The 26,885-nt window shown below is 34.5% G+C and overlaps 5 protein-coding genes across 10 annotated transcripts; 2 read left to right on the top strand and 3 right to left on the bottom strand.

Moving 5' to 3' along the window:
- The first annotated feature begins 103 nt into the window (after positions 1–103).
- LOC125200607 (chymopapain-like) lies at positions 104–5,523 on the top strand. 3 transcript variants are annotated; one of them, XM_048098279.1, is made up of 7 exons: positions 104–186; positions 296–543; positions 3,973–4,035; positions 4,106–4,172; positions 4,492–4,817; positions 4,885–5,013; positions 5,120–5,523. In XM_048098279.1, the coding sequence occupies exons 3-7, from the start codon at positions 3,997–3,999 to the stop codon at positions 5,351–5,353; spliced, it is 795 nt and encodes a 264-aa protein (XP_047954236.1). In that variant the 5' UTR covers positions 104–186; positions 296–543; positions 3,973–3,996; the 3' UTR covers positions 5,354–5,523. The 3 variants fall into 3 exon arrangements, with proteins under 3 accessions (XP_047954236.1, XP_047954238.1, XP_047954237.1); XM_048098280.1 differs by lacking the exons at positions 104–186; positions 296–543 and adding an exon at positions 2,213–2,562; XM_048098281.1 differs by lacking the exon at positions 3,973–4,035 and having other exon boundaries at positions 111–543.
- A 1,243-nt stretch (positions 5,524–6,766) lies between these two features.
- On the bottom strand, positions 6,767–12,244 carry LOC125223567. Of its 3 annotated transcripts, none has more exons than XM_048126887.1 (3): positions 11,473–11,888; positions 7,280–7,414; positions 6,767–7,186 (listed from the first exon to the last, which is right to left on the bottom strand). In XM_048126887.1, the coding sequence occupies exons 1-3, from the start codon at positions 11,848–11,850 to the stop codon at positions 6,986–6,988; spliced, it is 714 nt and encodes a 237-aa protein (XP_047982844.1). In that variant the 5' UTR covers positions 11,851–11,888; the 3' UTR covers positions 6,767–6,985. The 3 variants fall into 3 exon arrangements, with proteins under 3 accessions (XP_047982844.1, XP_047982763.1, XP_047982918.1); XM_048126806.1 differs by lacking the exon at positions 11,473–11,888 and adding an exon at positions 7,507–7,964; XM_048126961.1 differs by lacking the exons at positions 6,767–7,186; positions 7,280–7,414 and adding exons at positions 10,832–11,151; positions 11,243–11,380 and having other exon boundaries at positions 11,473–12,244.
- Positions 12,245–13,847: 1,603 nt separating this feature from the next.
- Positions 13,848–14,948, bottom strand: LOC125223754. 2 transcript variants are annotated; one of them, XM_048127147.1, is made up of 4 exons: positions 14,661–14,948; positions 14,506–14,579; positions 14,289–14,429; positions 13,848–14,198 (listed from the first exon to the last, which is right to left on the bottom strand). In XM_048127147.1, exons 1-4 carry the CDS (start codon positions 14,878–14,880, stop codon positions 13,998–14,000), a joined length of 636 nt encoding a protein of 211 aa, XP_047983104.1. In that variant the 5' UTR covers positions 14,881–14,948; the 3' UTR covers positions 13,848–13,997. The 2 variants fall into 2 exon arrangements, with proteins under 2 accessions (XP_047983104.1, XP_047983036.1); XM_048127079.1 differs by having other exon boundaries at positions 14,506–14,947.
- A 2,930-nt stretch (positions 14,949–17,878) lies between these two features.
- Positions 17,879–18,926, bottom strand: LOC125223909. The gene is made up of 3 exons (XM_048127253.1): positions 18,498–18,926; positions 18,273–18,407; positions 17,879–18,176 (listed from the first exon to the last, which is right to left on the bottom strand). The coding sequence occupies exons 1-3, from the start codon at positions 18,612–18,614 to the stop codon at positions 17,976–17,978; spliced, it is 453 nt and encodes a 150-aa protein (XP_047983210.1). The 5' UTR covers positions 18,615–18,926; the 3' UTR covers positions 17,879–17,975.
- A 3,337-nt stretch (positions 18,927–22,263) lies between these two features.
- LOC125199276 (glutathione S-transferase T3-like) lies at positions 22,264–23,130 on the top strand. Its single transcript, XM_048097350.1, has one exon. The coding sequence runs from the start codon at positions 22,264–22,266 to the stop codon at positions 23,128–23,130; it is 867 nt and encodes a 288-aa protein (XP_047953307.1).
- The last annotated feature ends 3,755 nt before the right edge of the window (positions 23,131–26,885 follow it).

The raw sequence follows: 26,885 nt of genomic DNA, 5'->3' as shown, positions 1-26,885 counted from the left end.
TTTGACAGAAGTGAATGATTTTTACCCTATTTAAAAAGATGGGGGCCCACCTGACAGTATATAGTTATGTTTTACTTAATTAGGTATTTGGGTTTCTTTTGAATATTTCAACGCGGAGATAATTATGGCATTGCTATCGTCTCTCACGCCTCTCTCTTCTTCTTCTTCCCAGATCTACACCATTTGGTTGCTCTGCCCAACCTAATTATACCTAAACACACACCTCTGTCCATTTCTTTATATCATAGGAATTGAGTTGAGTTAATTCATTTATGTTGTGTTCGTCTTCATCCAGAACAAGTTCGAATTGAATTGGATTGAGTTAATTGGATGTCGATCGATATCTGCGCGAAGATGATGATCGGATTAATTGGGGATATGGATTGCCGGTCCAGCGCTGAGTTCAGAAGCCAAGAGGCCTATGATTTGCTTCTTTGCCATGGCTGATATTCCAACTCAATTGGATTGAATTCATTCTGTTCCGAGCTAATATCAATGGAGATGTAGTCCACTATCAGATCGATGCGCCATGGATGATAATTGGTAATATTTCAGATCTGCTGCTCTGTATTTTGTTTAATGTCAAAAGTTTTTTATGATGATGATGATGATGTAACTGCTATCAATTACTATATTAGGTAACTTTTATTTTATTTTTAAAAAACTGTCAAATAAGTAGTAATCCATATGAATTCGAACTAGAACTATGATGCGAATAAAATAACAACTTTTATTCAACATTTGTTAGTTGGTAATTAGAATTTAGTAGTGGAAAATCAGCTATTAGGTGTCTCGATTCTGAAATCAACGGGTGTGGATGCTCATACTCATTTGTGCTTGTAATTCATTAATATGTTAATGTCGAGAGTTTCTATGATGGAATAATTAAGTAATGATATACTCTAATATCCCTTATTAGTTTGGGTAATTTTTAATTATTTTTGAAAATATGTCAAAATATGTAGAATTCGAACCAATACTTTTATTTTGACACTAAATTAAGTGCGAATATGAACAATTTTCAATTCAAGTAGTTGGGTAATTAGAATGTAGGAGTGTCAAATCAGCTATTAGGATTGCAATTTAGCATTTTGATCTCATTTGTGCATGTAGTTATTTTTTAATAAAAGAAAATTTTAAATATTCCCGTAGTACTCCCTCCGTTCCATAAGAATAGAGTCATTTTGCCATTTTGGTACGTTCCATAGTAATAGAGTCATTTCCATTTTTAGTAAAAGTCAACACATTTTTCTACACCTACTTTACTCTTTTTTACTTTTTTTCTCTCTTCATCTCTCTACCGTTTTCATTTTTCATTTTCCATTTTCCATTTTCCATTTTCCATTTTATTCTCCCTTTACTTAACTTACCTAACACAATTTTTCTTAATCTCCGTGCCGAAAAGAAACGCCTCCATTACTATGGAATGGAGGGAATATTCTTTTTTAGGATGTCCCAACTAAGTTAAATCATTTCATTTTTTGACAAAAAAGTAAAACATCTAATAACTCATAATTTTATTTCATCACATACTTCACTCTTTCTTTATCCTTCCTATTTCATTATTTGCTTCTACTTTTTAATATAATTTCTTAATCTCTGTGTTCAAAAGTTTTGACTCAATTTAATTGGAATGGAGGGAGTATGTGATAGGTTATTGTATCAGAATCATAATTGAAAACATGTGCATATTAGGATTCTTTTTGTTTGTAGTGTAATATGAGTGATATGAGGTTAGTCAAATGTTAATTCATTTTATTATTGGAAAAACTCTAGATTTTAGACTTTAAGCTAACCCTCTTAATGTATAGAAATCATTTTTTTGTACAAATATACCATACCAATTTTAGACTATAATCTTAATATTATTATCTAAAGTAATTACTTTATTTATCCATAACTAAGAGCATGAAAATACACAAAAATGCAAATGAATTGTCATTTCATTTATATCTTAATTCAATTCCACTTTTATTTCATCGTACTAAGAAATGTTAGAAATAGTGAAGTAAATCAGCATTTTGTGGCATTTTGTGGCATGAGGATATAAATTATACTCCCACCATCCCATAAAAATATGTGCACTTTTCATTTTTGTCCGCCCCACAAAAATATGTGCATTTCGTTTTTGGAAAGTTATGTATCAATTTAATAATGTAGTTCCCACTATCTACTAACACTACTTTAACTATCATTCTCCTCTTCTCTCTTATTTTACCATACCATTCTCCTCCTATTTCTTACTTTACCAATTTTGTCTTAATTCCCGTGTCATACTCGTTGCCTATATTTTTATGGGACGGAGGGAGTATTTTTGGTACACATTGAGTTGTAGAAACTACCTCTGGCCCTATACATGTAGATAAAACAGAAATGTAGATAATTTTAGGAGTACTTTTTATGTATGAAAATTACCTATAGAAAAACACTTTTTATGTATGAAATACCTATAGATGGCGTCATAAAAATACGAGAAACCCCACACCAATTTCCCAAACCCCCAGCTCGATTTCTAGTCGACCACTCCCGAAACCCACATTAAAGCAGGAGCTCCATTTCTATGTAAGCACTTCCTCTCTCTATTTGAGTTTAATCAACATAGGTGAAAGTTATTGCCATTGTCATCTCCTTATCTTAATTATAGTTATATTAGTGTATGGTGGACTTAATTGCATGATTAAATAAAGTTATTTCTAGCCATTATCATTACCGGGTGATTTTGTGTCGGATACTAACTGTAATACCCAAAAGTCAAAAGAAAATGGATGGAAAAATTGGAGAGTAAAGAAAAGAGTAAGAGTTAGGGCTTTTTGATTTGGGAATTTATATTTGAGATAAATTTGTGTAATTTAACTTTAAAATTATGCGATTGGAGCTTTACTGTATAATATTACAAGTATGATATGATTTTTGGGGATAGATTTGGTAGATTGTATATAATCTGAAAATACTTTTTTAACAGCTTAATTTGGGCATGGAATGGATTTAAACTTCATTTAGTAAGTTATAGAACCAAAGAGTAATGTGGGTGTTTGATGATAATGAAAATTAATTATGTTCCAAGTTTGGCAAAATAGAAAGAAATGAGCTCAGTTATAAAGATAAGTTAGCTGACCTATAAATGATAATTGATTGTTATTGAACTCAAGTATGCATAACTAGAAGTATTTAGACATGGTGGGATGTATGGATTAGTTTTAATGTATTTCTCAAGTTTGAATTTATGCGATTGAAGCTATATGTTATGCGAGTAGTTTTAGGAGCATGGAAAGCTTTGTTTTGTGTTGGTTGAGTAGAGAAAAGAGATGAGACAACCTGTAAATTGGTTTAAACTTTAAAAGTTTATTTTGAAGTAGAATTTTGAGCTCTAGATTTTCCCAATTGACGTGGGAATGACTTTCTTTATATGACACGTGTTTCAATTATAGAGTAAGAGTAAATATTGAGTTTAAAGTTAGTGACAGCCTGAACAGTCAGCTTGACCCATATCCATTTTCCACACTAGATCAAATCCCTCTTCTTCTACTACTCACAGTTCAAATGTTAACCTTTCCCTTCTTAGTTCCATGTCTCCTAAAATTTGAAAATCCAAATACAATGAAACGAGTAACACACAACACACACTTTAAATATTGCACTTGTAAATCATTGCCTTGATCTTAATAATGGTTATATTAGTGTGTGGTGGATTAAATTGCATATATAAATGAAGTTGATAGTTCTTGCCATTAACATTACATGGTAATTGTTAGTCCTTTACTAACACGGTGTAAGAAAGATATGCATAGCATTCCTTCCACCCACCCTACACCTCCATTGAACGAAATTTTAAAAGCGTAAAGTTACTTTTCATTGTTTCTGATATTTCTAGTGGATGATTTTATATCTTAGTTTAAATTTATTTAATGTGCATTCATCAGTCTATGAATATATCTAATTTAATTGTTTTTAATTTTATTCGTTATATGTTAGTATAACAAGCTTGTTGTCCACCTCATGGATTCAAGCTTAGCTCATGATCGATATTTTACACAGGTATGTACTATTTGATTTGTACTATTTTTTTCATGAATTTTATCCTAAATTAATTTTGTAATAAATTTAGGCTGATTGGTGCCTCATTATTAAAAAGCCACAGTGTGTACTTCCGGTGAGAAACCAAATGGAGACAGGTAAAAATTTTAACTCTATTTTGGAAACATGTATTTGAATAGATTTTGTGCAACTTGTTTCTTTCATCAATCATTCTGCATAACAATTCAAATACTAGAAGGTTCATCTCATATTGTATAGGGTAGCAAAAACAATCAAGAAATACACACTTCAGTTACTTTATTTTTCTATTTTTTTAGTTTTTCAAATGGTTTTGGATTTTTTCTCTTTTTGAATGTAAACTTGCTATAATAAACCAAACTAAAGGAAGTTTTTGAAGTTAACTTAAAATGTTTTTATTGTTTTTCTAGTATTTCAAAAGGTTTTGTTTATATGTAGATACGTGCTATGCGTTTGCTGTGACAGCAACCATGTTTGGGGATGAAATGGCACGCGATGGGTCATCATTGATTGGATCTGCCCAAGAGTTCTTAGATTATATCCATTGGTTCAGACGCCCTAAACAGGTTGAGACTAAGAAGGGTCCATTTGACGTAAAAATGTCTGGGTATCCAACCAGCTTTGAAAGAGCTTTTAGATATGCTGTTACCTATGGTGTATCCCCCGATCGAGTTTATCCGTGGCTGGGTACTGTGAGTTCATCACCGGTTGTTGATGGACCATGGGATGGCATCGTGAAGGCTAATGGACGCATAATTCAAATTGTAAGTAGATTTCTATAGATGTATTTTTTGGAAAAAACTTTACATTTTAATATTTTTAATCCTACAGAATGAAAAAATTCGAATAACGAACTACAAAATTCTACACACTGAAGAGCAAGTTTTACGGATGCTCCACAATCAGCCTGTGACTGGTGGTATTTATATGCCAAAAAACTTTATCAACTGGAAGTCCAAGGTATAAAGATCACTTTATATTCTCTACAATTTATTGTTACACTTTATCCTATAATATTTATCGTATAACTATTGTTGTATAGTTTTTAATTATGTGTATTTTTTAGGAAATATTGTTAGTTGCGGGTAACGTGGATGCAGGACTTCATGCCGTTACTATTATAGGCTATGGAAGTGAAGTAAAAAAGAATATTTGTGGACGAGAAGAAAAATTGAAATACTATATCTGCCAGAACTCGTACGGCAATGGTTGGGGATATAAGGGATACTTCAAAGTATTGAGGCACCTGATTGGATTCCACTATATTCCTATTGGCACTTGTAGTCCTGTGGGTGCTTAGACTTGACACTCATAGTCCTTAGATGCTTAGAAAGGTTGTTGGAGAAACTAGTAGAACTGTTTGTCATCCCTGATTGTTCCACTTAATATTAGATATGTAATTAGTAGATATGTTGGTGAATGAGTTATTTTGGGGCTATGTTATTCAATTGATATATCGGGTTTAAACAAGTTTTAGGTATGCATGTTTTTGCCATCATGTTTTTCATTTATATTGTATGTCAAATAGATTTGTTCACATAAATAAACCAAGGTATTTAACTACTCGGCATTAATTACACCGGGAGTGTGATTTATCAATAAATTAAGATTTGAGTCCAATGCTAAGAATTAATTAGAATAACACAACAAGATCAAACACACAATCAACACAAAACAACAATATATGAACCAATAAGAACTATATTCATGATGAACGTACGAAATTAACATAGCAACACTTAATACGAAGATAAAATGGGAATGCTTTGGATCCAGAATCCTAGCCCATGAGCAATCATACAACTCGCATTCATCAAGAGGTGGTGGTCCCTCTCTTTTATACTCATCTCAGATTCACCTGCTCCCCGCTCCCCTGCCACCTACACTAGCCAGCTTGGATGAAACATGTACATTATTGATCCACTTCAGCTTATCAATGGTCCTCTTTCTGTTGTTTTGATGAAAGGCCAGTGTCTAAGATTACTTCTTGCACCATTAGCTGGTTGTGGAAATCCCTTATATGGTCATGGGATGGATCTACGGTTGGGGGTCTGGGAGGAAAATTCGAAGGGAATTTAGTTAAAGGAAGCATTCTATTACACTACTTGAATTCTCTTCTTAAATATTCGGCTGTGTTGGTTCAACCTTTGAGCAAGAATGATCTTGACGGTGGAGGAAATGTTGTAACACTAGATGTTCCATTGCCCTTGAAAAACAGTGATGGTTCGGTGGCTTGTATTGGGGAGGAGCTGGGGCTAAGTGGAGAGGAATGTTCAAAGTTAAACATATTGTCGAATGATATATCGAAAAAGATAAATCTGTGGACAATAGGTTATATTCGCCTACTTAGACTTATTTAAAGAGAGAAACTTAGAAACATTTTTAGTATTTCATAAAGAGAGGTATGAATGGGTTGTACTTGGTGCACAATTCGGTGTGTCCCGCGTTTTAGTCAAATTGTACAACAGTGTATGTAGGAGAGTGGTTTCTTCACAGTTACTTCAAACAGATTTGTCGAGTGAGTATCATGAAGCTATGCAGGACTTAAGAGGCAGGTTGCTTGATGTTTGTTCTGAGTACCAAGCCTGCAAGACTTCTTTACCAGAAAATTCTCATATGAACTCAAAAATCCCAAAATATGAAATCACCAAAACTCAAGTTGAACGAATACAAGATGCAAAAACGAAAATAAGTTATAAATAAAAGAAAGGTATGACAACAAAACAAATCCAATTCTCTCCATTAAGAAGGGGAAGAATAGGATGAGTCCAAATACTGATAATAATTAGAATTGTTCAAACATTAAATATATGATACATAGATGGAAGACATAAACAGAGTAGCAAGAACTTGTTAAAACATGACATGTCACATAGCAGTATCTAATATTAGTAGGATATAAAACAAAGTAGTAGTAGAAGAAATGGAACATTCAAACCACCTCTGGTTTGAACCTCCACTCCCTAAGCTTCCAAGGGGCATTAAAGGGATGGTACACAATTGCTTGGACAGTGAGAGTATTAGTTGCAGCTGCCCCAACTTCTTTCACAGCCAGCGTCAAAAACGACAGCTGAAAGATGAGCTTCGACATGACAGCCTTGACAACTTCCACAAGCTCGAAAGCTTTGCTTTTCTGCAATTTAAACATTAATGTTTCAATCATAAACAAAACCACAATATTTGATCAATCATTAAATACTAGTACTAGCATATATGTATAGCATACCATGTCAACATTGATTTCATCAATAGCAAGCTTTGCTCGCTCATACACTTCATCACGAGATTCGGCCACAGGAAGGTTGATGAAATCCCAGCCCACATCTAGCCAACGAGGAAGCTTCACATCCACATCAAAACCCTAAAATATCATACCAATTACTCAAAACTATGCAACTCCAAATTAAATACTATTGCAATTAGAATGATAATATTTGGATTGGATGGACTTACACCGCTATTGCGGACTTGATTGATGTATTCAACAACTGGCCCCTTGTCGAATGGAAGACTTCTTTTCATCTCCTCTTTCATATCATAATCTTCATCACTGTCGCAGTAATCTCTCATAAGATCGAAATCTTCATTTTCGAAGATCATCTTATTTTTGAAACGACGCAGTAGATCATTGAAATCTGTGAAATCCGATACCATCCGCGTTTCCTTTGCCTTTGCCTCCTTTGCCTTTGCCTCCTTTGCCATGGAGGCATCGCTTTCCTGAATCTCATTACCTCTTTTTCGTTTCCCACACAAATCTATATCGGAAGCTGTTTCCCCAATCGAGAAATTAGGCGATTGCACAGAAGTTGTTTCTCCAATCGAGAAATTAGGGCTTCCCACGAGAGCCATCGAAGATAATACGATTTCACGACCCCTCTCTGTTTTCCTCTCGTGTATAAATATTTACTCCTCTCTATCGCTATACATATATAGCGATAAAAAATAATGGGCTGAATGATTGGGCCACCGACTCCCTTATATCACTAAATACCAAATTCGAATTATATCAATTTCATTTACTATCAAGCAATTCAAAACCATCAACTTATATTATTACTCCTACTACGTTATTTTCTGAAACAATATAAATATTTAGTAATGTCGATCCGACTAACCCATTCAGGTTCGGGACAACTCATTTAGATTGTCGAGCTATTTGGATTATGATTTTTTTGGGTTAACTCTAATCCACCGGATTTCGATCTAACCCTTCAGATTATTCGGGCCAAAAAGCATTCGAACACAAGCTCATGCAATCAAAATTTCCCCATGTAAATTGATCCTAAATTTTAGATATTTTTCTATATTTAGTTTTAGAATCAGATGTAATATCTTCAAATTTTCATTATTTTCACCAATAAATTTTGGAGATGAGTCTTTCATTTTGATCTACCATAATAGTATAAACAAAAATATATTAAAATTAGAGCTATCAATTTGAACGGAAGCTTGTATTCGAGTCATTATTTTGACATTATTCATAATCATTGTTATAACGATATTACTCCTCCGTCTTATAAAAATATGTGCACTTTTCATTTTCGTCTGTCCCATAAAAATATTGACATTTCCATTTATGAAAAGTTGTCCCCAAATCATTACACATATACATCAATTTATTTAGGACTTACATCATGGCTCACCATTACAACCCTTTAAACACTAATAATATAAGAGTCCCATTATCCACTAACAATACTTTAACTATCATTTTCTCTCTCTTTGACTTTATCAATTTTATATTAATTTCATATCATTTCAAATATTCAAATTTTTATGAAACCGAGGGAGTAGAATTTTGATGGTTAATTAATATCAATTTTATCTTATTGACTGTGAGGAAGCCATAAGAAGTTGAGGAGGGATATTCACTGAATAAATATATATAGATGAATTTCATACTCCCTCCGTCCCATAAAAGTTGAGACAAAACTTTTGGGCACGGAGATTAAGAATTTATATTAAATAAATAGGAGAGATGAAAAAAGTAGGAAAATAAGAGAGAGTAAAGTAAATGATGGAATAAAGTAATACTGATTAGATGTTTTGTCTTTTGTTAAAAAAGGAAATGACTCAACTTTGTTGGGACGGACTAAAAAGGAATACGACTCAACTTTTATGGGACGGAGGGAGTATATGTTATATATATACATGTACATGAGGAAAAATAAGGTGGGGTATTTGCACCTTTAGCAATGAGCTAGCTCTGTCCCTGCTAGCGATTACGGATGATAGAATGTTGGGATGATGGAAAAGTGGATTGAGGTAAAACATTGAAGTTGGTAGTGTAGAATCATGTATATAGATCTAAAATGGAGATTGGAGAAAGACTAGTAAAATCTGACATCGAAATTCAAAAATACAATAAAAACAAAAAAAAAATAGTATTTTCAATTAAAAATTATAACCTGTTGGGTCAACCCGTTTAATAGCCAACCCTAATGGGTTAAGTCGTTTAATCCGTTTCTGTATTTCGAGTGATGAAATTAAAGCCGTAACCTGCTAATTTTATCGGGCCATTCGGACCGACCCACATATTTCAAATTAGATTGATATCCCTATATATATTATGTTTATCCTTTTTATCTATTAAATAATAAGAATAATAAAGTGTCTGATATAATATCCTAGTGTTTTATAGTAGTATGAAACTATTAATTTTGAAAAAGTTTATTTGGTCAACATTAACAACAAGTACACTTTGTATTTTTTTTTTCATTTGTGTATATAATATTAAAGCCATGTACTAGTAATCCACAAAACTGTATAAAGTCTTGATTCTCTATAGCTCTTTGTGCTTTCTGTCAAAAATATATCATATATTGAGTTCCTCGTACTTCTATTATAAAAGGCCTTGGTAGCCAAATCTTGCTCATTTTACTCTCTTAAAAAATATCTTAAAATTTTAAATTCATATAATTATTTTTTAAAATAAAAAAATATACCAAATTAAAGATAATATTATAAAGATTCTCATAATTGAATGCATATATTTGAATAAAAAAATTTTGATGTTAAATTTCAACCTAACTACGTGAAATGCGAATCTAATACGTGCTCGATTATAATATTGAAATAATTGTGTTGACATACTCTAGTATTTGTGTTGATATTTTGTTTATACTATGTTGACATTACGAGAATCACAAAAAGTACCATATAAGGAATAACATTGATACCCTTTTATATTAAAATAATATTTTTTAAATTGATACTAACATCATTTTAAGCCATTATATCTTTAAAATCTTATTGCCTAAATTTGGTAGTACTAGTATTTATAAAATAAGGCCTAGTTAGCAATTGATTGCAACGTTGTAGGGTCATATAATCATATTAAAATGATAACACTCTAAAGCATACAACCAAAACCAATCAAGAATCATAAGATCTTAAAATAATTACACAAGTATAAAGCTCTCGAATTTCAATTGATAGGGAATAAAATATCAACAAATGAATAAAATCGTCAACATGTTAGAAACTACTAGTAATTTTTATGATTCTCGTGTAGCTAACATAATGATATAAGTATATCAACACACAACGTATGCAAAAAAAAATCAACACAACGGATTTTTGAATGGAATACTTGATTATTTGACATGTGTGACACATGACATAATAAAAGACTATTTTCATTCTCGAAAGCAATGTCATCACTCTGGAATGTGTGATCTGGCCTCGTGTGTTCGTTGAGGGTGATGCATGAAATTCATGCAAAATTTTTTAGACGTAAGGGGGAGATTTTCGATTGAGGCGGCGTAATCTGTAGAACTTTGTACCAAGTTAGACATGATCAATATATACGCTTCAACTTGACGGGGAATGTTATAAACTAGTAGTATCTAATATTAGTAGGATATAAAACAAAGTAGTAGTAGAAGAAATGGAACATTCAAACCACCTCTGGTTTGAACCTCCACTCCCTAAGCTTCCAAGGGGCATTAAAGGGATGGTACACAATTGCTTGGACAGTGAGAGTATTAGTAGCAGCTGCCCCAACTTCTTTCACAGCAGCGTAAAAAACGACAGCTGAAAGATGGGCTTCGACATGACAGCCTTGACAACTTCCACAAGCTCGAAAGCTTTGCTTTTCTGCAATTTAAACATCAATTTTTCAATCATAAACAAAACCCAATATTTGATCTCAATCATTAAATATTACTAGCATATATGTATAGCATACCATGTCAACATTGATTTCATTAATCGCAAGGTTTGCTCGCTCATACAAATAATCACGACGAGATTCAGTGATAGGAAGGTGGATGAAATCCCAGCCCACATCTAGCCAACGAGGAAGCTTCACATCCACATCAAAACCCTAAAATATCATACCAATTACTCAAAACTATGCAACTCCAAATTAAATACTATTGCAATTAGAATGATAATATTTGGATTGGATGGACTTACACCGCTATTGCGGACTTGATTGATGTATTCAACAACTGGCCCCTTGTCGAATGGAAGACTTCTTTTCATCTCCTCTTTCATATCATAATCTTCATCACTGTCGCAGTAATCTCTCATAAGATCGAAATCTTCATCTTCGAAGATCATCTTATTTTTGAAACGACGCAGTAGATCACTGAAATCTGTGAATTCCGATACCATCCGCGATTCCTTCGCCTTTGTCTTTGCCATCGCGGCATTGATTTCCTGAATCTCATTACCTCTTTTTCGTTTGCCACACGAATCCAAATCGGATGCTGTTTCTCCAATCGACAAATTAGGCGATTGCACGGAAGTTGTTTCTCCAATCGAGAAAGTAGGGTTTCCCACGAGAGCCATCGAAGATAAATATACACTCCTCTGACCTCTCTCGCGCTACATATATATATATAGCGACAAAAAAATAATGAGAGAATTCGGAATAAGGGATCAATTCCGCTGACCTTTCGAAATGAGGGATTAATTTCGCTGGCCTTTTGTAATTTGGGATCGTGGCATGCGTATTTTTCAGAATAAGGGATTTCTAATTTTTTCAATTTTTTCTATTCTATTTTAATATTATTTCCCTCCAATCATTTATCAATTGCCTAAATCACCCCTCTCAAATATTTTACTCCTAATTTCTACAAAATCACCGACACAGTTTCCTGTCATTTACAAACACGGCCAGCAAAATAAATGCTCAGCTGGAAACGAATCCTTGGCTGGATCACCTTCCTCATCCTCTTCACCCTCCCCATCTCCATCCCCTCCCCCTCCGCCCTCGACCGCCGCGACTCCCCTGCCGACACCACCTGATACAACTCCACCCACGACTGATGTAACCACCCAAAACCAGACTACCACTCATCGCTCCAACCGCTCCACTCGCACACCATCATACTTGAAGGATTATGTTTGAAGTAGTTTCTGTCAATTATGCATATTAGTGGGTAGTTCTCTTGTTTAGTAGTAGTTGGTAGTTTCCCAGTACGTTTCTATAAATTAGTTTATGTAACTTTAATAGAGGACATCAGAAAACTTTCCAATCAAGTGCATATTCCTTTCCTTTAGCTTTCTTCCAAACTTTGATTATTACGGTGCTCAGCAATTGGAGTAAGTAGTTGCTCAAAATACTACTTTTGCTTATAACACCACCCACCTCGGCGCCGCCACCTACACCTGCACCATCTAGGCCGTCAACTGCCAGATGAGGACGTGATAAGGGAGATGGAGCGGACGGAGAGGGGGGTGATTAAGGTCGGTGATTTTGTAGAAATTAGGAGTAAAATATTTGAGAGGGGTGATTTAGGTCATCGATAAATGATCGGAGGGAAATAATATTAAAATAGAATAGAAAAAAGAGAAAAAATTAGAAATTCCTTATTCTGAAAAATACGCATGTCACGATCCCAAATTACGAAAGGCCAGCGAAATTAATCCTTCATTTCGAAAGGTCAGCGGAATTGATCCCTTATTCCGAATTCTCTCAATGGGCTGAATGATTGGGCCACCGACTCCCTTAAATCAACAAATACCAAATTCAAATTATATTAATTTCATATATCAAGCTTATATTACTCCAATGCTTTTCTGAAATAATATAAATATCTAGTGATGTGAATAGGACTAACCCGTTTAGGTTTCAGGCTCACTTTCTATTTGTTGTGTGTGCAATTAACTGATTGGAAGAAACGATCCGGGAGTGGATTATTGTTGTAACCCTGCCTGCTCTACACTTTGTTTTGCAATATTTGTGCTCGATGGTAATGGAGATCCTTGGGGGTTTGGTTTCAACATGGGCAAGACATGTAAGAGGCAAAGGTAACTGAACCCTGTCCTATTCAATTTTTTTTTTTTTTTTTTTTTGCATCAGACTCATGGTCTCAATGCAGTGACTTTGATTGCAGCTAGGAGTTTACCATATGACCTGACATGCACATAATTTGATGACTAAGAGGGTGCTTGACTAAGCTTATTTTAGACAGCTTATATAAGATTGTTTGTACAATTGAACTTATTAGAATAAGTTAACTTGCTAATACATTATAATGAACTCATTCAATGTTATAGTCAAGTACGTAAATGACAATACCGATGGACATAACGGAGTTCCCATAAATTAATGAGGAATTTCAATACAAATACACGGGTTTTATCTACTTCACCAATATTGTCTCAAAAATAACAAAATATGAAATCACCAAAACCCAAGTAGAATGCACCCAAGATGCAAGTAGAATGCACACAAGATGCAAAAAACACAACGCATCATGTATAAATAAGTTATATATAGAAGAGGTTGTGGAGGAGTCAGGAAGAAGATTATGAGCACATAACCAATACAATTCTCAGGATGAGCTCAAATACTGATAATAAGTAGAATTGTTCAAACATTAAATATGTTACGTAGATGGAAAACATAAACAGAGTAGTAGAAGTAGCAAGAACTTGTTAAAACATGACTATATAACATAGTAGAAGAACTGGAGCAATCAAACCTTGAGCTATGGTTTAACCCTCCACTCCTTAAGCTCCCAAGGGGCATAAAAGGGATCATGGACAATTGCTTGAATAGTGATAGCATCAGTAGTATCTTCTTCAGCTGCCACAACTTTTTTCACAGCCAGAGTCAAAAGCATCAGAGATTCGGCGGACCGCGTCATTACAGCATTGACAATTTTCACAAGCTCAAAAGTTTTGCTTTTCTGCATAATTTGAACATTAATGTTTCAATCATATATAAACAAAACCCAATATTTGATCTCAATCATCATTAAATACTAGTACTAGCATACCATGTCAATATTGATTTCATCAATTGCAAGCTTTGTTCGCTCACACACATAATCATGATGTTCAGGATCACACAGAGGAAGGTGGATGAAAAACCAGCCCAGATCCAGCCAACGAGGGAGCTTCACATCCACATCAAAACCCTAGCATTTCACAACAATCAATTTCAGTCAAAACTAAATTAAAAGAAATTAATATATTTGGATTGGATGGACTTACACCGCTATTGCGGACTTGGCTGATGTATTTGAGAACGGGCCCCTTGTCGAAGGGAACACTTTGTTTCTTCTCCTCTAATACGTCATCATCATCAAAATCACTGTCGCAATAATCTCTCAAAAAATCGAAATCTTCCTTTTCGAAGATCATCTTACTTTTGAAAAAACGCACTAGGTCACCGAAATCTGTGAATTCCGATACCTGCCGCGATTCCTTTGCCTTTGCCTCTTTTGCTATGGCGCCATCGGTTTCCTGAATCTCATTACCTCTTTTTCGTTTGCCACACAAATCCAAATCGGATGCTGTTTCCCCAATCGACAAATTAGGCGATTGCACGGAAGTTGTTTCTCCAATCGGGGAATTAGGGTTTCCCATCGAAGATAATACGATTTCAAGACACCTCTCTGTTTCCCTCTCGTGTTTATATAATATATCCTCTCCTCTAAATAAATAGTACTGGAGAATTTAAAAAGAAAAAAAGTTGGGCTGAATGATGGGCCACCGACTCCCTTAAATTAACAAATACTCCCTCCGTCCCAGAGAAGTTGGCATATTTTGAAAATGGCACGGGAATTTAGGAGATTTTGTTTTGTGTGTTAAATGGAGAGAGAAAATATAATTTGTATATTCATGTGAGATAGAATTTTTTTCGAAAAGGAAAATGTGACATCTTTTATGGGACAAACTAAAAAGGAAAGTGTGCCAACTTCTCTGGGACGGAGGAAATACCAAATTCGAATTATATTAATTTCATATATCAAATCAAGCTATTCAAAACCATCAACTTATAATATTACTCCTACTATGTGATTTTCTGAAATCATATAAATATCTAGTGATGTGAATAGGACTAACCTTTTTAGGTTTGGCCGTGCGCGGATTATTCAAGTTATGAATTTTCTGGGTTAGCTCTATTCCATCAGATTTCGGTCTAACCCTTCGGGTTATGCAGGCAAAAAAGCTTTTCAATATAAACTCATGCAATCAGAATTTTCCTTAATAAATTAATCCTAAATTTTAGATATTTTTCTATACTTTTAATCCTAAATCAGATATTTTAAAATCACATAATATTTTTAAATTTTCATGACTTTTATTAATAATAGTTGGAGATGAGTCTTTCATTTTGATGCACTATAATACAAACAAAGATATATTAAAATTAAAACAATCAATTTAAAATAAAACTGGTGTTCATCTCATTAAAATATATCTTGATTGCCAGTGATCAAAGGCCAAGCTAGAAAATTATGTTGAGAGGAATGTTTAACAGGGATGTTTAGGAGGGATGCTTAGTGAATAAATTTACATAGATGAGAGGAATGTTTAAGAGGGATGTTTAGGAGGGATGCTTAGTGAATAAATTTACGTAGATGAACTTTATTACATACTATGTTATATAAATATACATGAGGAAAATTGAGGTGATACATTTGCCCCTTCTAGCAATGAGCTAGCTCCGCCCCTGCGGCAATGACGGATAATGAATGAAAAAGTGGATCGAGGTGAAACATAGAAGTTGATAGTATGGAACCATGTAAAAAGGTGTGAAATAAAAATTGGAGAAAGTATGACACATGAAATCAAAAAAATACAAGAAAAACTCTAAAAAATTAGTATTTTCAATTAAAATTACAACCCGTTGGGCCAACCCTAATGGGCTAAGCCGTTTAGCCCCTTTTTTATATTCGGGTTGAGAAATTAAACTAATAACCTGCTATTTTATCGGGCTATTCCAACCAATTTACGAATTTCGGATTAGGTTGACATCCCTAATAAAATATTATGTTTATCCTTTTTATCTATTAATAATCAAGTGTCTGATAATATAATATACTGGTGATATATACTTTATAGTATGAAATAATTAATTGAAAAAGTTTGTAGGGCCAACAATAATAATAAGAGCAGTTTGTATTTTTTTTCATTTGTGTATAAACTCTCGATCCTCTAGCTCTTTGTTTTTTCTGTCACGGATACATTGACTTCCTTGTACTTGTATTGTAAAAGACCTTCATAGCCAAATCTTGTTCCTTTCACTCTCTTAAAAAATATCTTCAAACTTTAAATTTATTTAATTAATATTTTAATTTAATTATTTTTTACAAAATAGATACTAAATTAAAAATAATATTATAAGGATTCTCAATATAAAATGCATATATTTGGATGATAATTGTAATGATATACTCTAGTTATTGTGTTGATATTTTGTTTATACTATTAACAATATGAGAATCACAAAAGTACCATGTATAAGGAATAACATTGATAACTTTTAATCTTCCGTCCCATTTAAATAAGGATATTATAACGTTGATAACCTTTTATATTAAAATAATCCCCCCGTGCCATTTAAATAAGAATATTTTCCATTTGAGAAAGTCTCCTAAAAATACCCACTTCTATTTTTGGTAACTTCCTTCTCTCTAATAGAGTGAGCTTCATTCTCCACTAACAAAATTATAATTACCTTAGTCTTTTTATCTTTCTCTTACTTTACCAATTTTGTATTAATTTTCATGCCGTCCCAAATATCCATATTTTTTGGAAAGGATGGAACAATATTTTTAAATTAAGTGTACATGACATCATTTTACCCCATTAGATCTTTAAAATCTTAATGCCTAAATTTGGTAGAAGTATTAATCAAATAAGGCCTAGATAGCAATTGATTGCAACTCTATAGAGTCATATTAAAATGCAGATAACACTCTAATGCATATAATCAAAACTAATTAAGGATCATTAGATCTTAAAATAATGGACAAGATTATAGCTCCCGAATTTTTATCAATATTGCACAAAATATGAACAAAGTAATAAATTCGTTAACATGTTAGGAACTACTAGCAATTTTTGTGGTTCTCGTGACGTCAGCATTATGACATAAGTATATCATCACATCAACACTTGCACAAAAAAAATCAACATAATGATGGATTTTTGTGTAAAATACTTGATTATTTGACATGTGTGACACATGGCATAATAAAAGACTCTATTTTCATTCTCCACTTATATAAGCAATGGCAATACTCTGAAATGTGTGATCTGGCCTCGTGTGTCCATTGATGGTGATGCCCGATTGAGGCATAATCTATAAAACTTTGCACCAAGGTGGACATGATCAGTACATCATTATGCTTGTCTCCGTTGATAAAAGTAGTAGTAAAAAACATTATTCACACCATGAGTGCTAATGATGACGACATTCACACCATGAGTGCTAATGATGACGACGACGACGATGATAATAATAATAATAATAATAATAATAATAATAATAATAATAATAATAATAATAATAATAATAATAATAATAATAATAATAATTACTAGAATTGTTGAAACATTAAACATGATACATAGATAGAAAACATAAACAGAGTAGTAGAATTAGCAAGAAGTTGTTAAAACATTACATATCACATAGTAGTAGAAGAAGAATGGAACAATCAAACCTTCGGCTATGGTTTGAACCTCCACTCCTTAAGCTCCGTTGGGGCATTAAAGGGATCGGAGACAATTGCTTGGATAGTGATATTATTATTAGTAGCAGCTTCTTCTGCCTCTACTCTTTTCACAGCCAGCGTCAAAAACATCAGCTCAAAGATGGGCCGCGACTGGACAGCCTTGACAACTTCCACAAGCTCGAAAGTTTTGCTTTTCTGCCATTTAAACATTAATGTTGTTTCAATCATAAACAAAACCCAATAGTTGATCATTCATTAAATACTACTAGTATATGTGTATAGCATATATACCATGTCAACATTGATTTCATCAATCGCAAGCTTTGCTAGCTCATACAATTCATCACGATTTTCGGCCACAGGAAGGTGGATGAAATTCCAGCCCAGCTCCAGCCAACGAGGAAGCTTCACATCCACATCAAAACCCTAATTCATACCAATTACTCAAAACTAAGCAACTCCAAATTAAATACTCACTACAATTAGTATGTTAATATTTGGATTTGATGGACTTACACCGCTATTGCGGACTTGACTGATGTACTTGAGAACGGGCTCGTTGTCGAAGGGGAGACTTCTTTTCATCTCCTCTTTCATATCAGTATCATCGTCACTCTCGCAATAGTCTCTCATAAGATCGAAATCTTCCTTTTCGAAGATCAACTCATCTTTAAAACGGTGCAGCAGCTGATCGAAATCTGTGAATTCCAATACATGCCGCGATTCCTTTGCCTTTGCCTCTTTTGCTATGAGGCCATCGATTTCCTCAATCTCATCACCTCTTTTTCGTTTACCACACAAATCCAAATCGGATGCTGTTTCTCCGATCGATGATTCTACAATCGATAAATTAGGGTCTCCAATCGAGAAATTAGGGGATTGCACAAGATGATTCTACAATCGACAAATTAGGGTTTCCCACGAGAGCCATCGAAGACAATACGCTTTCACGATACCTCTCTGTTTTCATCTCGTGTATAACCCCTCTCTCTCTCTATATATATATATAGGGGTCAAAATATAATGGATTTAATGATCGTGCTTTCTGTCACGGATATATCATATATTGAATTCCTCATACTTCTGTTGTAAAAGGCCTTGATAGCCAAATCTTGCTCATTTTACTCTCTTAAAAAAATATCTTAAAACTTTATATTCATATAATTATCTTTTTTAATAAAATATATATCAAATTAAAGATAATATTATAAGGATTCTTATAATTGAATTGCATATATTTGAATAATAAAATTTGATGTTAAATTTCAACCTAACTATATAAAATGTCAATCTAATACTTGCTTGATTATAGTATTAATATAATTGTGTTGACATACTCCAGTATTTGTGTTGATATTTTTTTTGTTTATATGTTGACATTACGAGAATCACAAAAAGTACCATATTAGGAATAACATTGATATCATTTTATAATAAAAATAATATTTTTTAAATTAATACCGACATCATTTTAAGCCATTATATCTTTAAAATCTTATTGCCTAAATTTGGTAGTACTAGTATTTATAAAATAAGGACTAGTTAGCAATTGATTGCAACGTTGTAGGGTCATATAATTATATTAAAATGATAACACTCTAAAGCATATAACCAAAACCAATCAAGAATCATAAGTTCTTAAAACAATTACACAAGTATAAAGCTCTCGAATTTCAATTGATAGTGCATAAAACATCAACAAAGAAATAAAATCAACATGTTAGAAACTACTAGTAATTTTTATGATTCTCGTGTTACCAATATAATGATATAAGTATATCAACACACAAAGCATGCACAAAAAAAATCAACACAATGCATTTTTGGATGGAATACTTGATTATTTGACATGTGTAACGTAATAAAAGAGACTATTTTCATTCTCAACTAATAGAAAGCAATGTCATCACTCTGGAATGTGTGATCTGGTCTCGTGTGTTTGTTGATGGTGATGCATGAAATTCATGCAAAATATTTGAGACCTAAGGGGGAGATTTTCGATTGAGGCACAATCAGTAGAACTTTGTACCAAGTTAGGCATGCTAGTATCTAATATTAATAGGATATAAAACAAAGTAGTAGTAGAAGAAATGGAACATTCAAACCACCTCTGGTTTGAACCTCCACTCCCTAAGCTTCCAAGGGGCATTAAAGGGATGGTACACAATTGCTTGGACAGTGAGAGTATTAGTAGCAGCTGCCCCAACTTCTTTCACAGCAGCGTAAAAAACGACAGCTGAAAGATGGGCTTCGACATGGCAGCCTTGACAACTTCCACAAGCTCGGACGCTTTGCTTTTCTGCAATTTAAACAGTATTAACAATATGAATCTTTGGCTTGCAGGTGGGCTGATTGGAATGGAATATACAGAGAGGACATTACAAAATTCATGAAGGTGCTGCAAGTGGAGAAATTCTCAAGTAGAGGAATAGTTTCCTATATTTCATTAATTACTATATTAAAGTAATGAAAAATATGTGCAATGTGTGAACTTTCAATATATTGACCGAGGACAAATAGTTTCATATATTTCTTTATTTTTAATATTTGAACTCATTTTTAATTTGTATACTTGTTAATACTAATCTTACTATTGAGATTTAAAATTTGCGTTTTAAAATGGTTTTTCTGTTTTAGTACAATTTATAAAATGTTAACCCGATCTGTTAGATCGATTCAATGGTTTGAAAAACGAGAGTATGAATAGTGGCTAGGTAAATTCATGTATTTTTTTTTAAATAACTCAACTTTGTTGGGACAAATAGTAATTATCAAATAAGGACTCTCTAAGGTCATGTTAAAATATAAATAGCATTGTACTCACTTCATCACAATAAGAGTCACATTTTGCCATTTTGGTCTGTCCCACAATTAGGGATACGCTTTATTTTTACTATAAATGGTAAATAGGTCTCACATTCCACTAACTTTTCCAACTCACTATTCTTACATTTCTAAAATCTGTTCCCCAATAAGAGTGACTTTTATTGTGGGACGGAGGGAGTTGTAGCAACCCAAAGAAATGACCTTAATCGGAAATTGATTTTCCAATTAGGAAACCGGAGAATAAAGACTCTTGTCGAATAATTTGATATTGAAAATAGTAGTAATGAATAATATGATTAAAATGTTATGAGAGTGGAGATTTTGAAATAGTACATGACTTATAAAGAATGGAAATGATATTAGAAACTAGTATAAATTATCTGTAAGATGTTTTCGCATATTAATTCGAAATCGAGAAGGAAATAAATTGAAATATTAAAGTATATGATTAGAAAGTGATTAAATGAAAATTAAGTGTTGGAAAATAATATAAGGTTGGAAATGGAGAGTTTAGAAGAAATTATATTAAGAGCGTCTCCAATGGCGGACGTCCCGGTAGGATGTCGTCGACGTCCGACCGGACGTCCGCCGTAGTGGCGTCGAAGGACGCCCACGCCCGTCCCATAAGCCCGTCGGATTGGGCTCGCCTGTCCTCCCCACGGGCGAGCAAACGTCCGCCGTAGTGGCGACACTCGGACGTCCCGGTCGGACGTCCGATTTATATATATATATATATATATATATATATATATATATATAGGGTTTTGATCTATAAAGACCAGATTTAAATACAGAAATGCAGAACACGGTCATACGTAAGACATTTTTAGGTCATAGTTAGTTTATTTTTAGGTCATGCTAACAAAGCATGACCTAAAATGATCTTAACATGACATAAACCCAAATCTTATAATATGACCTAAAACTACTTAATTATGACCTTCCGTGTTTTGGGTTAATTATTGACCATTAGATCATCTAATCCTAGGGCCAAGATTTGGGCTGCATTTCTGGATTTAAACACATACTTGTTTTGATCATCTCCCTATATATATATATATATAAACTCTATAAATAGGGCTCGTTGAACTTCATTTCATTCACACCACTTGTGTTGACAAGTTTCTCTCTCTAAATCTACAAATTTCATTTCTACTACAATGGAGTACAATAGGAACTCCCCCACCACGAGCGGAGGAAACACACCCACGATTCCCACCGGAACGGAGGGAAACTTTGCGGGGATGAATCCCCAGATGGCGGGGATGAATCCCCAAATGGCGAGGATGACTCCCCAAATGTTCTAGCAGCGGGGATGGGCGGTATGCCGGCAAATATGGCGGGGGTGGGTGGGATGATGCCCGAGGCAGTGGGGATGGGCGGTACGCCGTCAAATATGGCGGGGGTGGGTGGGATGATGCCCGGGGCAGTGGGGATTGGCGGTACGCCGCCAAATATGGCGGTGGGTGGGTCGATGCAGCACAGGAGCCCGAGGACGCCTAGGGAATCTGTCTATCGCCCATATATAGATTTGTTGGCCGATGATTCACCTAGTACTGTTCCGGAGACTCAGTACGCCGACATCGAGACTTTCTCCTTTGAGCAGTTGGGGCAGGAGTTGGGGCTATCGCCGATATGTGAGACTCCCGATGAGGCGGAGCCTGCTGCAAGGGCTAGGAGCAAAGGCAAGGGTAAGGCCAGGGGCGGGGGTAGGGGCAAGGGAAAAGTTCCGAGCTCTTCCTCGCACACGGGGGCAGAGGAGGAGGAGGATGAGCGGGAGAAGAGGACGATCTGGACCGTTTGGGAAAATGTCGCGCTTGCGAAGGCCTGGATCGGTGTAGTAGAGGATCCCTATGTCGGGCCGAACCAGTATGTTGACCGATTGTGGCTTCGCATTAGTGAGGCCTACCTCATATGCAAACCGTCTGGGGCGAAGCCTCGCACTACCGAGCAATGTCGGAAACAGTGGCTTCGGTTGAGGCCTAAGCTCAGTCGTTTTGCCGCCCTCTACCAAAACAACATGCGCATGGCAACCAGCGGCATGTCTGAGGATGATGTAAGGAAACGAGCCTTGGCGCAGTACCCCGACAAAGATTTGAAGATCAAAGATTTTGACCAATGGGAGGCCTTTCTCGTGGTCAGGGATTCGCAAAAGCTTTTTGTGGGTGTCGACTCGGGCTGGAAGCTGACGAAGATCAATTCTTCCGGTGAGTATAGCAGCAGTGCTGGTTCGCACAAGGTCCCCGAAGCCGAGGAAGTGGCCCCACTACCACGATCAGACTCTCGCCGTCGTCGTCGCTCGATGGGGCAAAAGGCTGCGTAGCGGATGGCGAGGGGAAGCGGCAGCGGCAGCGGGTCCTACGAGGTCGAATCGGAGGCCCCAGAAGGCGAAGATAACGACCGTCTCGCCCACGCGCAGCTAACAAAGACCCTGATGCAGAGTACGAGTAAGTGGTTTAGCACACACGATCATGTGTACAAAAGGCTGTGCAAGGGTGTGGTCGATGCATGTCGGCGCGATTTAGGAATGCCACCCATTAATGATTATGGCGTCGAGATTGGGGCGGGGACGTCGGAGGCGGCAGCGGCACGGGTGATGGGGATGAGGACGAGGAGGAGTGAGAGCCGAGGGTTGTATTTCTCGACTTTTTATGATTATGTAATTTTTATGTATTATGTATTTTTTTTTAATTATGTAATTTTTTTTAAGTATTATGTAATTTTTTTAATGAAGTATTCAAATTTTCTCGTATTCCGTGTCGACATTTTAATTCCGTAAATTTAAGTCCGTAAATTGAATAATTGTGAATTTAATTTTATTGCAGGAAGTATTAGTGGGAAGTCCTAGTGCAATGAGAAGTCCTAGTAAAATGGGAAGGACTAGTGATGACATGGCAGGAAGTTTTTGTGGGAATTCCTAGTGGAAGTCCTAGTGGGAAGGGCGCCGCGGAGACCCTCTAAGAAGAAGGGTAAAACATGTATATCATGTTTTCGGTGATTGTTTTGACGACGAAAATGACCAATTAATTAAAATAATAAATGAGGGGTGATGAAATATGGTTTATATATTTTTTTATAAGGAATAAAGTACTATTAGAAGTAAGTATTAGAAGTATAATGTGGTGAGAATGAGAAGAAAATCGGAGTTGAATCAGAAATCAGAAATATAATATGGTAGAAGGGCGAAGGGAAAAATCATCTTTGCACATGAAATAAAATAAATTATCTTGTTTAAATCACAGGGAAAGAAATTTTCAGCATCTTTAACATGTTTGGACTTCAATATATGCCTTGAAATTAAAGGAAAATTCTAGATATAGGAAAGGCAAAATGTGTTTAATTGGAATTGTGCCACTTGTGCAATTGATATTAAAGTGATGAGTTGATATTATTTGATATACTTAAAACTTCATCCCCAACCTCATTCTGGGAGAGAAACTCACGGTTCATTGGAGAGAGAAAGGAACCGTGAGGTTCAATTTCTAGCCACGTTCCCGATTTTCATCATACCGATCGTCCGATCGCATAAACCTTAATAAATTGAGTAAGCTCTTTATCCGTACTATTTTTATAGCATGATGGGGTATGTTAGAGTTATAGAATCTGGAAATTTCAACCTTCATAGTACTAAATCTATATCATGTGATTTAATGTTCAATAAATTGTCGAGTACGTAACGTTTTAACGTCGTAAAACATGTCTTGATAGTTTAATTCAAAGTTAAAGTGACATGGTATGAACTTGATATTAGGGTTTATGGTTTTGGTGGTTAGATGTTCATGATAGATGAAATAAATGATTTAAGAGTTGATTTAAACATGAATTGGGATAGAGTTAATTTAAGATAAAACCTTGAGGAGAATAAAACTCCCTGTTCTGCCGTCTCCTATTTTGGATTATTAAGCATGTTTAGAAAGGTGAAAACTTTGGTTTAACAATTTTTAAAACAACTTTGATGAGTCTAGTAATGCCTTGAATATTTTGGAGAATTTTGGAATTCACTTATTACATCAATAAATTGTTATAAAAATACATCTATAACTGTCATAATCTTCGTAACACAACCAATTTTTTTTCTGTGTTTTATCTGAATTATTCAGAGTGCTTGAACTAGAGGTAAATTTGATGAAGCAATTTCTAAAGTGACTATAAGGTGTCTAGACACTGTCTGAAATTTATGAAGAATTTACAAGTACTTTTAGTATTTATAATAATTGATTTGATAGTGTTGCCAGAAACTGTTCGGTTTTGGTAGTTTGGGGAAAACTGTTGATATGTCTCAAATCATCGGGAATTTTCAAGTGAATCCTATTGCATTGTAAACTAGACTTCCGAGGATATTTGAAAATACTAGGTTACACCTCTAAAGCCTTTTGAATGAATATATAACGTTAATGAGAAATCATTCCAACGCAATTGTTATATTAGAAGTTAATTGGTGAATCATGGAATTATTCTACATCTAGGATATTAGATGAGGATAAAGAGAAGAGTTTACCTTATCGTACTATTATTTCTCGATAAATTAATGTGTGTCATAATGATATGAGGTAGTTACACCCAAATGTTAGCAAAGGAAAGGAAAATGGATGGGCGAAAGAAGAATGTCGAATGGAAAGGTTTGGAAAATAAACGTCATCCAAGTAGCATGCTCCGCACTTAAATGGTCTAATTCTCTTGTGTGCTTTAATGTGATTATTTTGTGACCTATTGTCTTGATAGATTATTATTAAGTATGTGCTAAAAGACTTATGAAGTAAAATATGAAAATAAGATTAATTGTTGAATAATTTGGTAATGAGCTATGAAAAGAGGAGAATGCAATTGTGACTATAAATATGACATGATAAGGGTGGAAATGGATTTTAAAGTGAATATGATATACTCCCTCCGTCCCACAAAGATAGTCCCACTTTGATCCGGCACGGGTTTTAAGAAATGTAATGAAAAGTGAGTTGAAAAAGTTGATAGGATGTGGGTCCTACTTTTAAAATATTAGTTTTATAATAAAATGTGAGTAAGAATGAGTTGGTGGAATATGCGGTTCACTACCAAAAATAGTAAAAGTGAAATGGGACAAACTTTGTGGGACGGACGGAAATGGAAAAATGGGACAATCTTTGTGGGACGGAGGGAGTGTTATTGTAACGCCCCACTTTTTCAAACCCTAATTTTCGGGTTATAAAATGTTTGCATTAAATGCCTTAAATGCTATGATATGTGGATTATTTGATGAGTGATTAATTGCATAGTGTCTTTGTGACCTAGTTGCGTATGAGAATGGAGATTGAGTTGAATAGTCAACTTGTTGAAATGTTGACGTGGCTATTGAATAGTCAAAGATGGAAAAAATATGACGTGGCCGTTGAAAGGTCAATGCGTTGAGAAAAAGAGAGGAAATAAGGAAATGATTGATTGGGTGTGAATTTTTGATGCGGAGAAATAATATTGTGGGTGAATTATTTTCCTAAGGGATGAGTGAGAATTGAATAGGAGCATTTTTTTAAAATATGTGGAAATTTTCGGCTATCATATATTGGAGAAGAAATAATATTATTCTTGGATTTAATTATTTGTTTGGGATAATTATCCAAATTAAATCCAAAGTCCAAATACTCTATAATTCCTACATGGAATTTTCGAACCACCACTATAATTTTTCCCATGAGATTTTCGAAAATCTCATTTATTGGAGAAGAGGGAATTATTTATTTATTTGATCCCTTATTTATTCTCTTCCATGAATAAATATAAATATGCTAGAATATCCTACCATATCTTGTCATATCTAAGAAAATATTGCATATCCTAATTAAATTAGGATTTGAAATTCAACTCCCTTGAAGATTTGGAAAAGTCACGCCTAGTTCCTATTAAATTGGGGAGTTTAATTATTATTTTTCTTGCTCCGTGATATATTATTCTACTCCGTGAAATATTTGAATTTAAATTATAGGCTAATTAAATAGTCTATAATTTTCGAAATCCCCATGTTTCTCAACCAAGTTAACGCCAATCTCCTCAAATCTCTCCATATCTTCTCAAATCTCTAATTTATTTAATTATGGGATATTATTA

The sequence above is a fragment of the Salvia hispanica genome, chromosome 1 (genome assembly GCF_023119035.1).
Source record: "Salvia hispanica cultivar TCC Black 2014 chromosome 1, UniMelb_Shisp_WGS_1.0, whole genome shotgun sequence".
In the NCBI taxonomy this organism is placed as follows: domain Eukaryota; kingdom Viridiplantae; phylum Streptophyta; class Magnoliopsida; order Lamiales; family Lamiaceae; genus Salvia; species Salvia hispanica.
This window is presented reverse-complemented; position numbering and strand designations above follow the sequence as displayed.